Here is a 16,253-nt window from a genome sequence, read left to right as displayed (position 1 = left end):
AAAGCCACAGAAGCAGTCAATTTAGTTCTTGAGAGTATGTTTTATTTCTTTTTTGTAACACAGTTAATTATATAATGCTCTATTAAGACTCTCTCTCTCTCTCCCCCTCTCTCTCTCTCTCTCTCTCAGACTCTCTAATAGGACTATCTCTCTCTCTCTCTCTCTCTCTCTCTCTCTCTCTCTCTCTCTCTCTGACTCAGACTGTTTGTCTTTCTCTTATTGGCTCAGACTCTCTCTCTCTCTCTCTCTCTCTCTCTCATATATTTTAACTTTGAACTGATTTATATAATATCCTATCTCTCTGTGAATCAAGATTCTCTTTCTCATATTTATTTTAACTGATTCATATAATATCCTATCGCTCTGTGAATCAAGATTCATTCTCTCTCTCTCTCTCTCTCTCTCTCTCTGAAATAGTAGTAGTATCTCTCTATCTTATGGTGACTTTAGATCTGTCTTTCTTTGTCTCTTTTTCTTTCTCTCAAAAATTTTATTCATTTATATATAAAATCCATACTAGTAGTAGTAAATGTATATCTCTATCTTACAATGACTCGATATTTGTCTCTCTGTTTCTCTTTGTCTCTCATATATTATATTTGTGCTCCATATTCACAGTTTTTTATTTATTTTAGGTATAGCTCCAGGACAGGGAAATGAATTGTTAAAGCTTATTCACGAGCCAGAGCAGCAGCAAGAAACAAGCTCTAGCAAACTTGATCAACGTGTTGTTAAACTGTACTGTGAAAGCACAGACAAGGCTGTTAAGAAACGACTGTTGTCCATGATTGCTTGCTCTCATACAAAAAAAACAGCTTCAGCAGATCATTCCCTCAGTCACCATGCATGCTATAAATGAGGCAAGGAAACATGCTGTTGAACATTCTGAAGGTATAGTAATTCACTTTCATCACTTTATGACTTGCACATGTATTGAATGTGTGTGTTATATTCATGCCAATGTGTGCTTTAAGAACATTATAAGTGTAATTCATTATTAGCTAGAAAACTGATATATATATTTCTAGGTTTTTTAATTCCTTAATTTGATTGCTTCATTTTGTGCCCAAATAACTTGTGAGTAAAAACATGTTGAGAATTAGCTTTGTTAATTACATTTAATCCATTTATTACAGGTGCTGAGGTTCCTAAACAGAAACCAGTATTTCATAAGAAAATTGATCTCATGAAATTGGACCATGCACTGGATTTTATCTTCAATCCAGCATTTCATCAGGTATCTATTAATTGTTTTGTATGTATCATGCAGTTCTTTGCAATTATGTACCTCAATGTAATGATAAATCTGTATCAGGTCATGCAAATTAAGGTTTCACTCATGATTTCACTTTGTGTATGGCAGCTCTCTGTGTCTGCAAAAATAATCATGATTCTCTCTAACCAAAACCATTGGCAAAATGATCAATTAATATATTCATTTCAATTGAACTCCTTAAGTGCTATTCAATAAAATATGAAAATATAATTATAACATGTATTTCATGTATTTCAATTATAATAATTCAGATCATGAATGATGATCAAATAAATGTACTATAAACCAAGTATTATCCTTGTGTGATAAATATTCCTGAGTTCCAATGATTGCATAAAGTGATATGGTACCATTTAAACAAGTTTAAACTTTTATTAATACAATGTATATACTTATTAGAATACAGTTACCGGCCAAACATGCCTGTGAAAAAAATGTGACTACTTGTTTGCAGGGATTAAAGAGGTCATCCCCCCCCCCAGAAAAAAATTATGGGGGTAGTAATTGGTTTACAGTAATTAAACAATCAAACATGTGCAATTGTAATTTTTGCAATTTCATTTATGCATGAACTCATAATACTTTAAATTGTGTAATTAAATATTGATATTACATGTGTAGCAGAGCAAAAAAGTGCAAGACCTAACTAGTATATATAACTTATAATAAACAGGTTTCCTCTGTTGGTACTAAAGAGATGAGACTAGAGGATGGCAGCATTGTGTCCATTCCAGAGGTGGTCAGAACAGTCTGGCACTCAACTCTGATCAAACTCTATCTGGCATATTGTGAAGAGACAGAGTTTATTCCTCTGTCTAGGTCTACATTGTTCCATATTCTTTGAGTTTGTCCCGCTTCAAGGCGCACAAATCTGAAGGGTCTGGACAATATAACAGCAGATGGAGAGAGCTCATATGATGTGCTTCTATCAGTAGTTGCAGGTTTGTAAAGTTTATTTTTCATGAAAGACAATACGTGTATATAGATTAAATTGCTAAATTCTCCTCAGCTTCCTGTAGAATTTATACCATAGTTCTTTGATATTGACTTTTTACACTTACGGTATGTGATGGAAATGTCACCAATCAAGGGAATGCTAAATGCACATGTATCTGTGACAAATTCTCATAACCAAAAGCGTGTTTCAAACAGTAAAGACATTCATATCCTCTACTCTTACGGTGATTATCGGTAATATAATTACATTACAACATGTATTATGACTTCATTATGTACTGTATTGTAGATGTGGAAAAGTACATAACAGATGGATTATTGCTAATGGAACTGAAGGAATGCAAAGAATCCTTGGCATCCAGTAGAATTTATATGAAAACAGATTTTAAAATGCATTTGAAACAGGTATATTATTGCAATGTATTAAAATAATATGTTTTATTGCTGTCATATTCAATATGACTGTTACACTTTATCAATGTAAAATTAAGTGGCAAGTTTAAATGGGACTTTTTTAAATAAATTATAATATCAGATTTGATCCATTTTTGTTATTCATAATGGACTTGCTTAACTGAGGTAATTTAATTTAAATCAATTATTTTTTCTCTTTCTATGCAGACTGACCACTGCAGTGATCATTGCATTAACCATGCTCTAAAAGATCCGCTTGACATTCATTTCCAGCAAGCATGTACTGACCACCAACATGATGTTGGTTGCGACCGCTGCCAATTACTTCCAAAAGCAGTTTTAAATTTGAAGGAAATCCTGAGCAATCTCGCAGGTAATTTGCTATTAATGAATAATTCTTATCAATTTGATAAGATTTGAAAGTGAAACATGGCACTGAGTGTATACTAAAAATATTGAATTTTGTTCGATTGAGTTTGATTTTAAAATAATGATTAATTTGACAGATCTTTCCCCCAACACCAGAGAAGAATTGTTTATGGATATTGATGCAGCGGTAACAAAGATTCTTCAATGGAAATGCCACATAATTAGAACTATCAATCAGGATACTGCTAGGACACACACACTGAAAGATCTCCAGCCTGGTGATATTCTTATTATTATGGACTGGGCCATGAAATTCTTACCAATTACATTTAGAGAAAAACAGAGCGACTGGTATGGCCAGAAGGGCATAAATTGGCACGTGTCTGTGTGCATTTACAAGGATGAAAACTCAAATTTAAAGGTGAGATTAGTGAGAACAATTTAATGTGGTAATTCTATGGCTATAGGATTTCTCATGATTTTTGATGGATTAAATGATATTGTTTGACAATAAGTTGTATTTTTACTTTCCAAGCAGCCTTGCCAATGGGTTAAAAAGCATGCACACACAATCAGTTCAATCTGAATAAAAGTCATGTACATTGTACATTTGCAAATCAATATAAAATGACTTACAATGTAGTGATGCATTATGAAATCATGCATGCAGCATAAAAATACACATTGTTATATAAAGAATTTTAGGTCTACTTAATCTTTTAATGCATTACAAACTCATGTTAAATTTTTTTGTTTTTTAGCATAGAACATTCGCTCACATGTTGGATGGAGTGCGTCAAGACTGGTTAGCGGTTGCCTGTCTTTTGGAAGACACACTTCATCATGTGAAACTGCAACTTCCCAGTACAACAAGGGCATTTATTCGGAGTGATAATGCCGGGTGCTACCATTGCGGCAATCTATGGCTTGCCATACCAGGCATCAGTAGGCGCACTGGTAAATAATTTTTATTTATCCTCCAAGTCATATATTAAAAATATATATGCATTTGTAACCTAATAACTGACACAGCAAATGGATTAAGTATAGTAAATGCTTTGTAGATGAATTAATTTTATGAGTAAGACAGGCAGAGAGAGAGAGAGAGAGAGAGAGAGAGAGAGAGAGAGAGGTACCTTTATTAAAGCAAGGCATCATGCAGTCAAAAGTTTACTTTCTTTACCATGAATACTATATATATTTATATATATAATTCATTTCAGGAGTGTTCATAGACCGCTACGATTACAGTGAGGCCCAAAGTGGGAAGTCCTACTGTGATGCTAAAATAGCCCACATGAGAGGGAAGTTTAGCAAAGTTGTCGCATCAGGATATAACATCCTTACAGCAGCCAACATGAAGTCTGCCATAGACCTGTATGAAGGAACAACTGGATGTCAAGCAGCACATGTTAAGCTCCAGGGATTTCCTCCTTCTACAGCTAAGTGCCCAATAAAGGGCATAACCAAGATTTCAAATGTCAAGTTTGAACCAAAGCATCTAACAACTTGGAGGGCCTTCAATATTGGCACAGGCAAGCAGTTGCCTATTGAACATGAAAACAATGTAAGTGTAACAATGTATGTGCAGCACTAAGCACACAGATTGTTTATTACAGTACACTGAAATGTTTATAATGACATCAAGCTTTAGAAGTCAAACCAGTTCAACTTCTCTTACAGTTTTAATTAATGCAATTCAAACATTAAGGAAATCTTTCAAATACATGACTAACCACTGCATGTTTTAATTATAGGACCTGGCAGAATTAGAAATTATATCTGATTTTGTTTTGAAATCTGGATCAGTTGGGCACATTCAAAACCCCAAAGAGAGCAATGATGTTGTTGATTCTTCAGATGATCATGCTTTTAATTGTCCTGAAGCAGGATGTACCCAGATCTTCACAAGATACAGTGAGATGCAAAACCATTGCTTAATCGGCAATCACACTTACCAGCTCCAAGCAAGGTCATCTTATGATGATATAAAAATGAGATGGATGGATGCATGTTGTACACTATCAGAAGATACTCTGAAATATTCTAAAACCGGAGAAGGGGTCACTGAGCAAGTGTGTGTGCAGTCTGATATGGGTTGGGCTTTGAAAAAAGAGAGAAAAAGTGCTAGATTCTCAGATGACTTGAAATCATATCTTAGTGATATATTCTTGCAAGGAGAGAGTAGTGGAGCAAAGGTACATCCATCAGTTGTCGCTAAAAACATGAGAGTTGCTAAAAATGAAAATGGAGAAAAAAGATTCAGTGCAAACCAATATTTGGCTGTTGGTCAAATCTCATCTTTTTTTTCAAGACTTTCTGCATTGAAAAAAACGTCCTCCACAGATATCAGTGATGATGATTTGGATGCAGTTCTTTTGAACATTGCTAAGGCCGAAACAGCTGCAGAATTTCAGTAGGAATGACATAATTGACTGAGATAGAAACATTACTCATTTTGTGACAAGGACTGAAATTGTTTGATACATAGATGTATATAACTTATGCAAAGTGTTTTTATTGTGACAATATCTGTAGATTTTAAAAGAAAGCTGGGTGGTTAACACATTACTCATCAGCTCTTAGTAACCTTTAATTTTTAGATATGACGTGCTAAGCTAAAGGAAATCATTAAATTTCAGCTGGTGAACGTCAGTATTTTTTAAATATCTTTATAAAGAGCTCTTCCCTTTAAGAATACCAGTGAATACTATCTTACAATGACCTCAACCATCCAGCCCTGTTAATTCATTCTTGTTTTATGATAACATGGTATCATTTCAATTGAATTGATGTACAAGATTGTGTGTAATGGGATGAGGGGTGAGCAAAACTCCATTTTTAACGAATAATCTACATGAACAGTCTCTTCAGATATTATGTACGATAATAAGTAAAATTATTGTCTGATAATGATTGCATCGGTTGACCAATACACCACTGGGTAGTAATTTAAATACAATTTACATGTAAAATTAATACATAATTGATACTTTGACCAAAAACCATGCTGATATATTGAACCCCATGTATTTTCATATGAATATCATCCTCATAGTTCCTACTTGCTGAAATTCTCTAGAAGAACAATTAAATGTGGAAGCTCAATTTAATTTGTTTTTCATATTTTCTTTAATAGGATTAAATAGCTCAATCACAGGTATAATAATATAATTAAATTCATGTCAAACAAAAAATGTACATAGGTTATTAAAAAAAAAATACTGTGCCTAATGGATTAGATAAGTTTTTCTCCTTAATTGCAAATTATTTCAAGAAATATATAAAAATGGACTGAAAATCTTGTAAGACAATTGCTCTGCATGATTTAGTGATCGATGTGTTCAAAATTTTAATATTTGGCTCATGATTGAAAGCGCCCAAATGTAAGGTATTGAACAGATATCACATTCTTACCATCACCTGCATATCAATTACCTATTGGTCTATTCAGGTGTGCTAAGTTAAACAAATTGTTAAAATGTCAAAAAACAGACAGTAAATGGTCTGACAAACCACTGGTAGTTAAAGAAAATGAAAAAAGGGCAATTTAGCAAAATTCACATTTTCGCAATTCTATTATATCATGATATTAGAGGTATTGTGACATAGTATTGATACATTTCCCAAAGAAAATATTATGCATAGTTTAAAACAAATGACCTTGAACTTGCCTAAATGACCCTGGGTCAAGATGATGACACACATTCAGATCTTTTGCAATCTTTGACAAATTGTATGAAGTGAAAACTCCCCCAGTTTCTATTCACTGGACACAAATAATGCACTTTTTCTTCAAGTGACCTTGAACTTATCTAAATGACCTTGAGTCAAGGTCTTGTCACACCTCGGGCCATCAACAGTTTTTGTGTGATATAGAAATTCCTAATCATCATGTTACTCCAAAAGAAATATATGGATCAGACACTTTTTATTTAAGTGACTTTGAACTTGTCCACATGACCTTGGGTCAAGGACACAACACAACCTTGTTTCCTACAAATATTATAATTGGTGGAAAAAAAATCTTTTCATAACATTTATCTGATTTATGCAGTAAAACTTCTAAAATGTGTGTTCTTAAAGGGATTTGTTTGTATTTTCAGTATAAAAACAACCATTTTTTGTTGCCTAGCAACGGGCATATTAAAGAAAGAGCCCACGGAAATAAAAGTAGATATAATTATTTCATCTCCTATTTATTCATTTTGAATATACTTACCATGCATATTTATCTGACTTTTTTTGCTTTACTAAATTAAAATAGACTAAAAACTGCTTAAAACGCTGATTCAGCAAAATTTGAAAATGACCTATCTTTTGAGGATCGGTAGAAATAAATTCCTTTATCTATTTAATCTATTTTGGTGATGATTATAGTATATAATATAATGTTTTTAAGATATCAGATTTTGTTTAATCAGATTGATTCTTAAAGATTAAATTTTAACATCTGAAATGGTGATAGTATACCAAAACCATAGAGCAAATTCAGCTCCGTTGCTAAGGGAACTATCTTTAACTGATTTCCATAGCAACGTTTCATGAATTTAATTTTTATTTTACATACACTATATTTGGACCCTAAAAAACCAGTATGTGAAATATCATCATAATCTGAGAACCTACATGTATCACCATTTGTCTGAATTTAATATGGACTGGTACTTAAATACTAAAAATCAAAATACAGACTGCCTTCTATTAAGTCGTTACATGGATTAAAGGGCTTGGTACACATTTTTCAAGTGCACTTTTGTTGCGACAATTTGAAAAAAGGGAGAAAATGAAGGTTTAAAGGACACGAAGTAATTTTACATCCTAATTTTTTGAGTTATACTTCCATGACGCGAATTATTTTCTTTATTACATCGCTTGATCTTTAACACTGCGTCAAAGATTTCTACCTTTCTTTTCATTCTACTTTGTATATGAAATGTAGACACATATTATGTTAAATTACTCCTTAGATTGCACTTCGGTAGTGAACAACGAAGTCTTGATTATGCAGCACTTCAAACCTGACAAGTTACTTAGGATAAGCAATTGTTTTATGTAAAATTAAGAAGAAATTAAAAAAAACGTATTTACTTGTTTGCTTTCTGTATGGTCTTTGGTAAAAGAAATAAGTTCAAAATTTAAACTAATTATTGTAAGAGTAATTATCTTCTTTTTTTATTATTTAGAGTAGTTTTAAGATACCACTCCATACATGTATGTCACATCAAATACAAAAAAAGGAGTAAAGGAATCAGCATTGAGATTTCATTATATGTGAATAAATAGGCATAACATACAGAACGAAAACGAAGACAAAGAATATTTAAGTACTACATTTGGCTCACTATAATTTATGTGTTTGTTAATTAAATGCTTTAAATTCGTTGAATTTGAAAAAAAAACCCTCAAGATAATTAGTTATCTTTTATACTTGCAAGCGAAATTTAAACACTTGACGAGGGCGAGTAGAGTTTGCGTGCGCAATTCTTTACACATTTTTCTTCATGCAGCTGTAGATGCAAAATTATAACTTTCTTATAATTTTTACTTCATTTATTCCTTTATTTACTTATTTTTTAAATTATTATTTCTTTTACGAAGTTAACATTTATGTAGCAATATTATGATTATTAGTTTAAAAAATCTTTATTTATTAATTTGATACGAAGAAACCTAACGGTGCTTACGCGTCATCTATTTGCAGTATCTTATACTCTGCATAAACCTAAAGTAAAATGTACAATTAGCTTAATTTTCCGAAGCGCCGGTGGATTTTAAAACTAAGAATTTTTTCGACATAGCAGTAAAGAATCATTCAATGTATTAGTATTGTAATAGTGTTAATTCATATTAATAAAAAACCCAAAATATGCCATAATATGCCATTTCGTGCAGAAAAAAATATTATCCCTGGACGAAATCGTGAGATAAACTTTTTTAATTTTTTTTAATTTTTATAGCAATTCGAATTAATTTGAAGGAACAAGAAATCCCAATGGTTAAAATTTAGAATCGTATGCGGTAAACGTGAAACTATAGAGTGATTCAACAAATTGTCATACTGTCCAAAAATAAAACGATTTTTTTTTCTAGATTAAGCCTAGGAAATCGGGATTATTAAAAAGAAAAAAAAACATGAAATAAATATTTTAGGAAAATATGCTAGATAAGTCACATATTCTGGGTACAATTTATACCTATTCAAGTGCACTTTTAAAATGAACATTATTAAATTTAAAAGTCCATAATTATAATGTGGGTAGACTGATTTCCTTGAATGGCTTTGATGAAAGAGAGAGATATGAAGTTGAACTTATCAGGCATTTTATCCGTCAGCTGCACTTTTAAAGAGCGCTAGTTCTTAAGATATACCTGTAAAATATATCCTTAATAATAGAATCTGTTTACACTTCTCTTATAGTAAATTACAAATTCATTTTCGAAAAAACAACTATTTATTTGTCTACCTGTTTAAAATTGAGAACCAGAAAAAAAACCAAAACCAAACCCAACTGCCCATATTTTTTATCTACTTTAAATAAGATATTTTTTTTTATATTAGCCTTATTTGTATCTAACCCACTCTGGAACTCCGCATTATCTAATTTAAATTTAGAATTTATTAAACATATATATACATATTTTATCAAGTTTGATTCAAACACCACTTTCACATTTAAACCATTCTATTACAAAGTGTATAAAAAATTACGAATCGAGTTGTTATCTTAAAGTTTTGTTTTTTATAATAATGTAGCACTATTAAACTGTTAATAAACCTCATATATATTTGAAAAAGAAATTGCACTTTGCCTTTAATAAATAGCTATGTAAACTGTTGAAATGTGAAGTAATTATTTCAAGCATATTAAACTTATTTATATAAATAAATGCTTTCCTAACCTTCAGTTCAAAAACAGCGGTTTTTGGAAAAGCAAAGACGGGTATGTATCTTTCATTTGCAACTAAAAGCTAACAAGAATTTGTTTTTGGTCGTTTTGATTCTCGATTATACATCTTTGGTTTATATGAAAGGTTGTGTTATGAAAAATGATTTTCATACCGTATATGAATTGCAACATAAATGTATGCTATGGTTTTTTTTTCAGAAACTCACATATAAAATGAACTACTTTAGCGGATATGGGTTACCACGGTTTAGCAAGGATCTAACTTCAGAATTTCAACTAAAACCAGAGGTACATGTACCAGCGAGTGTCTGTTCAAAGATGTATTGTTCTTTTTTATTGAAATTAAGCATGTGTCAGTTTTTTTTAAGTATTTGGCCATTCAGGAAATCAGGATACAATTTTAGAACGTAAATAAAATTAAAGAAGATCGATACGATGCAAAAGTTTATTGAAGGGTTATCAGTGATACAAATGAGATGTTTTAAAAAATAAGTTTGCTCTGGCCCCAGTTCATTGAATTTATATTTGTTTATGCGTTATTCCCAATCCCCTTATTTTAATTATGGTAAATCTACCTTCATGTGAATAATGTCGGAATTGATCGAAAGAAAGGGGCATTAAAGAAAAAAAATTAAGAAAAAAAAACACAACAATTCAAAACCAAGCTAACAATACCAAATCTTATCTATTTATGAAACATATTTGCGTATATTTACATCATTGTTTTGAATCATGGTTTTGATCAAGATATCAAATACTGAAGCAATGTTTGTTCGATGTTGAAATGTAGGTATCATAGAAACTCTATTTTAGAAAGACAATTAGTTCTATGCAAGTTTAAAACAAATTTTATATTAAATATTCACAAAAACCCCCAAAACTATATCATATTTTATAATATTTACATTTTCCAGTGTCTTTGCCTGTGATAACACTACGTATCGATATTGTACTATATAACCCATAATACAAATGACGCCAAATCGAGGCGCTAGCGGGCTTTGCTTATTAATATTTAAATATATAATCGTACGATGGCTTGAAATTGTATAAATATAAGTAATAAGGAATCATTCTTTGAATATTATGAGATGATAATTTCGGTCGGGGTGTGATTAAATCTATCATAAAGCCCTTCGGGCTTTATTGGATTTGATCACGCCCCTACCGAAATTATCACCTCATAATACTAAAAGAATGATTCCTTACTTATTGCGCGACTAAATATAAAAAATATAACTTATCAACAATCAGTAATTACGTTCTTTCACACAAGCATTATGATATAAATTAAGATTTATCACTTTTTACTGGCTTTTTATATTATACATATAATGAAAAGCGATATTTGTGTGTCACAATGTAACTATATCGTATTTATTACCTTTGACGTGCTAGTTTTTTGCATGAGAGTTTTAATGATGGTATCACTTTATAATTTAAAGTCTACAGATCGTTTTGTTCAAGTGACTAGAACTTCAGGACGCTGGAGAGATTTAGTAGACCCAAACAATGATTCAAACAACACATACATTTACAAAGGATCCCAGGTACGGTAATTGGAGTTGATTTTAATTTATACTTTTAAAAGTTAATCTTCTTTTTCATATATAGTATCACATACATACTATATTTAGTCCAGCATACTTGTTTTATGTATAATGTCAATACAGCATTCACCTAAGACTATTAATTTAACATGCCTTGATAAAATTGTAAATTTGAATAGTTCTTACATTGAGTAAGTTAATTATCTATAAAATAAACCTGTTGACTTTTGCATGCGGTTCATGTATGTGTCTTACATGCTTTGGCTATTTAAAATTAAGAGATTATTAAGAATTTGGTCGGATACTTTTATAAATTCATCATTAGTACCTGTGATAGTGAGAACAATATGAATGTCATCCACTGATTTTGCTGAAGACTGGCCGGCTAAGGTACTATCCCCTGTCAGAATTTTTGAGCTGCAGTGGTACATGTAGCTGGCTAGTGATCATTGGACCTTTTTTACAAACAAAACATAATTTTGTCCTTCACCTATCTACAGTAAATATACATAATTATCAATTATATATAATTATAGTAATCGTGTCTTTGTTTACACCCTTGAAAAACTCATAAGGGTTTATATATATATAAAAGATGTTCATTTATTATTTCTTTTAATAACAATAAATGGTACGGTTTATTTCTAGTCAACAGAACTGGACGGCAAACAAAAGAATTCCAAAATAAAGTTGTATGTGGCGATTTTGATACTTTTTACTTTCCTGATCGTTTCCTGCATTGGAGTAGCTGTTGTGTCAACCATGTTATATCACGAGCAAAATAAACACAATAATGATGGTACGTATAACGTTTTTTTTTATCTTTGTTTTGGTTTGATTAACGAATTAAAACGTTCATTATTTAATATCCAAAAAAAAACTATATCAACGTTATAACAGTAGTTTAAATTCTAGTTTTGATCTTCAGTGCAAATTTGCTTTAGTTTTTTTCATTTAATATATACTGTAGAATTGAAAATTGAAATATTTCTTTTTCTTTACCAAATTTACTGTTATTGAATAAAGCGTATACTATTTTTTTTATTTCATAAAATTACTTCTCTATGAAAAAAAAAACATGAATACAAAATGTATATCATTTTTATTGACACTTTGCAAATGGTACAGTTTATCAAAATTTATAAAATAAAAAGAATCAAGGCAGTTCATAATGTAAGGATAGGGAAATAAAGTGCATAAATATACCTTATTGATAACTCACTCAGCCTACTACTACATCTTCGTATGTAGTTATACTACGAAAATACTTGTTGATAACACTTAAACACAGTTTAGCTAAACGTATATCATACAAAACTGACTATGGATATTTTTTGTTTTGCTACCAAATAATGTATGATTTGACTGTACTACTACTACTACTACTACTACCACTACTACAACTTCTACTACTACTTCTACTACAACTTCTACTACTACTATTACTACTACTTCTACTACTACTTCTACTACTACATACTCTACCAATAGCACCACTACTACTACTATTACTACAACTACTACTACTACTACTACTACTACTACTACTACTACTAACATTGCTACTACTATTATCACCACTTCTTTTACTTCTACTTCTACTACTACATACTCTACCAATAGCACCACTACTACTACTATTACTACAACTACTACTACATCCATTACTACTACTACTACTACTATAACTACTTCTACTACTACTACTACTACTACTTCTACTACTACCACTACTACTACTACTACTACTACTTCTTCTACTACTACTACTTTTTCTACTACTACTACTTTTACTACTATTACTACTACTACTACTACTACTTCTTCTACTACTACTACTTTTACTACTATTACTACTACTACTACTACTACTTCTTCTACTACTACTACTACTACTACTACTACTACTACTACTACTACTACTACTACTTTTTCTACTACTACTACTTTTACTACTATTACTACTACTACTACTACTACTTCTTCTACTACTACTACTTTTACTACTATTACTACTACTACTACTTCTTCTACTACTACTACTTTTACTACTATTACTACTACTACTACTACTACTTCTTCTACTTCTACTTCTTTTACTACTATTACTACTACTACTACTACTACTTCTTCTACTACTACTACTACTACTACTACTACTATTACATCTACTACTACTACTTCTACTAATACTACTTCTACTACTACTACTACTACTACTACTACACGTTATGTATTACTACTACTACTACTACTACTACTACTTCTACTACTACTACTACTACTACTACTACTACACGTTATGTATTACTTCTACTACTACTACTACTACTTCTACTACTACTACTACTTCTACTACTACTACTACTACTACTACTACTACTACACGTTATGTATTACTTCTACTACTACTACTACTACTTCTACTACTACTACTACTTCTACTACTACTACTACTACTACTAACATTGCTACTACTATTATCACCACTTCTTTTACTTCTACTTCTACTACTACATACTCTACCAATAGCACCACTACTACTACTATTACTACAACTACTACTACATCCATTACTACTACTACTACTACTACTACTACTTCTACTACTACTACTACTACTACTAACATTGCTACTACTATTATCACCACTTCTTTTACTTCTACTTCTACTACTACATACTCTACCAATAGCACCACTACTACTACTATTACTACAACTACTACTACATCCATTACTACTACTATTACTACTACTACTGCTACTACTACTACTACTGCTACACGTTATGTACTACTACTATAACTACTACTACTACTACTGCCACTATCACCACTTCTTTTACTACTACTACTACTTCTACTACTACATACTCTACCAATAGCACCACTACTACTACTATTACTACAACTACAACTACATCCATTACTACTACAATTAATTATAATAATACTACCGCTATTACCACTTCTGCTTACCAATACCACTACTCCTGCTAGTATTTCTTATCCTATAATGATGATTATTATCATTAGGTGGTAAAGATATTATTTTTGCAGCTCTTACAACAAAGTCAATTACAATGACAACAATAAATCCAACACTACACTGCAAAGACGATACACCGGCCGCAGAGAGTAAGACATATTCTCTTTGAATTTAATTTACTTACCAGAAGTATTACAATTAACAGAATTTGTATAATACAAGTTAAAGTTGTAAGATTGTTTCACTGGGGTGAATTATTATTCATTATTATTTATTATTCAGACTTTTTTAAAGAGAATTCTGACTTTTAATAGTATCATTCCAAAATGAAACAGATACTAATTGAATAATAACAGAGTGTATGACGGTATATGTACATTTAGTTTTGAGTAGTTATTTTTCTTTTTTCTTTTTTTTTCTATTAAAAAAAGAATGTAGCGAAGGTTGGACCTTAAATGATGGTTCCTGCTATTGGTTAAATAAAGATTTTTTAAGCTGGGACGAGGCACAGGTATGTTTTAATGCTTCTCTGTTTTGGGATTTTATGCAATATTTCTTTGCAAAAGGCACACATTTTGTTGAAAGTCAAGCAATTTTTTATTAAATTGTGACATTTCATGTTTTATATAATTGTCAGCCATTTACAAGCATTAAACATATATACACTTTAGACATTTAGTTTTAAAACAAAGCAAATAGTTTTAGTATGATGACAACATAAACATACATGATCTACCTAGTTCTAAATTGTGTCTGATGAGCCTAAAATTTAAAAGAGCATTCATTTGCTTATTTGGAATGCGGTGGTTTTTTTTTAATTCTAACATGTTATGTCTCAAATGGTACAATGCATCAATTTAAATATCATGTTCTTAACTAAGGCAGCTTGTCGAAAGAGGTCAGCTACTTTGGTTGAGATCACAAATGGGAACGAAAACATGTTTTTAGAAGAATTTGCAATAAACTGTAAGTGTTTTCTCTTGCAAAAATAAAAAAATGCTTGCTAATTGTAAGAATTAAAGTTATAAAAGGAATTCTGTTTAGATTTGAAACTTTGTGTAACGGTATAATTACACGTTAAAAACAACATTATATTACTATCTATCTCGATTCGTTGTTTTAAATTTGGACACACATTTTAACATATAAGTATATCATTCGGATAAAAATGTTTCAGGATTTTTTTCCTCGAGTCTCATCCTCTGTTCTCTCATTTGATGTTGAATTTATATGATGGACCGGTTTTTTTTTTCAGACTTGATATGGGTTGGAATAAAAGTTATTGAGAGTAACACTCGAATAAACACCTGCTCGCAGACACCTTCTTCCGTTGGATTAACATACACTAGAGAATTTGGAAAGTGTATAGAATCAATTACGATATTCGATGGAACTGGTGAACCTTTTTCGTTCTTTGTTAATCGTGATTGTAATGACCGTTTAATGTCTGTGTGTGAAAGATTTTTTTAAATTAACAAAGGATATCAACAAATTATTATAATTTGCAAAATGAAATAAACTCACAGTAAATTTTGTTTGTGTTTAATGAAATGTTGACAAAGTGTAGGTATAATGGTGACTGTCATTTCATTATAGTATTAGAAACATACATATACCCAAATTGGACTACAAAACAACCGACTCGCTCTAAACTGCAACATATTAATGAGTTGTTTGTCATAGGCTATCACCATGCCCGACAAAAACACTCATTTAAAAAAATTTGACTAAATAAATATAGAATTGGTGACATGTGTATATGTAAAACGCACTTAAATTCCCCCAGG

The 16,253-nt window shown here is 31.1% G+C and overlaps 2 protein-coding genes across 4 annotated transcripts; both read left to right on the top strand.

Annotated features, from left to right (window-relative positions):
* Nucleotides 1–863: 863 nt before the first annotated feature.
* On the top strand, nucleotides 864–7,592 carry LOC128174950 (uncharacterized). Its single transcript, XM_052840371.1, has 9 exons — nucleotides 864–891; nucleotides 1,137–1,237; nucleotides 1,950–2,217; nucleotides 2,523–2,638; nucleotides 2,855–3,020; nucleotides 3,154–3,437; nucleotides 3,778–3,973; nucleotides 4,240–4,583; nucleotides 4,774–7,592. The coding sequence occupies exons 4-9, from the start codon at nucleotides 2,558–2,560 to the stop codon at nucleotides 5,434–5,436; spliced, it is 1,734 nt and encodes a 577-aa protein (XP_052696331.1). The 5' UTR covers nucleotides 864–891; nucleotides 1,137–1,237; nucleotides 1,950–2,217; nucleotides 2,523–2,557; the 3' UTR covers nucleotides 5,437–7,592.
* A 124-nt stretch (nucleotides 7,593–7,716) lies between these two features.
* On the top strand, nucleotides 7,717–15,958 carry LOC128172939 (NKG2-A/NKG2-B type II integral membrane protein-like). 3 transcript variants are annotated; one of them, XM_052838675.1, is made up of 8 exons: nucleotides 7,717–9,960; nucleotides 10,126–10,215; nucleotides 11,373–11,477; nucleotides 12,126–12,276; nucleotides 14,538–14,615; nucleotides 14,898–14,977; nucleotides 15,348–15,432; nucleotides 15,722–15,958. In XM_052838675.1, the coding sequence occupies exons 2-8, from the start codon at nucleotides 10,141–10,143 to the stop codon at nucleotides 15,934–15,936; spliced, it is 789 nt and encodes a 262-aa protein (XP_052694635.1). In that variant the 5' UTR covers nucleotides 7,717–9,960; nucleotides 10,126–10,140; the 3' UTR covers nucleotides 15,937–15,958. The 3 variants fall into 3 exon arrangements, with proteins under 3 accessions (XP_052694635.1, XP_052694634.1, XP_052694636.1); XM_052838674.1 differs by having other exon boundaries at nucleotides 7,717–10,215; XM_052838676.1 differs by having other exon boundaries at nucleotides 7,717–10,215; nucleotides 15,352–15,432; nucleotides 15,722–15,754.
* Nucleotides 15,959–16,253: the final 295 nt, after the last annotated feature.

This window comes from Crassostrea angulata, chromosome 2, assembly GCF_025612915.1.
Source record: "Crassostrea angulata isolate pt1a10 chromosome 2, ASM2561291v2, whole genome shotgun sequence".
NCBI classification, from domain to species: Eukaryota; Metazoa; Mollusca; class Bivalvia; order Ostreida; family Ostreidae; genus Magallana; species Magallana angulata.
This window is presented reverse-complemented; position numbering and strand designations above follow the sequence as displayed.

Coding starts and splice junctions, on each gene's coding strand:
- LOC128174950 (XM_052840371.1), top strand. CDS start 2,558: ATGGAACTGAAGGAATGCAAAGAATCCTTGGCATCCAGTAGAATTTAT. Junction 3,021..3,153: donor AATCCTGAGCAATCTCGCAG/GTAATTTGCTAT, acceptor TTAATTTGACAG/ATCTTTCCCCCAACACCAGA. Junction 3,974..4,239: donor AGGCATCAGTAGGCGCACTG/GTAAATAATTTT, acceptor AATTCATTTCAG/GAGTGTTCATAGACCGCTAC.
- LOC128172939 (XM_052838674.1), top strand. CDS start 10,045: ATGAAAGGTTGTGTTATGAAAAATGATTTTCATACCGTATATGAATTG. Junction 11,478..12,125: donor ACATTTACAAAGGATCCCAG/GTACGGTAATTG, acceptor GTTTATTTCTAG/TCAACAGAACTGGACGGCAA. Junction 12,277..14,537: donor AAATAAACACAATAATGATG/GTACGTATAACG, acceptor TTATTTTTGCAG/CTCTTACAACAAAGTCAATT.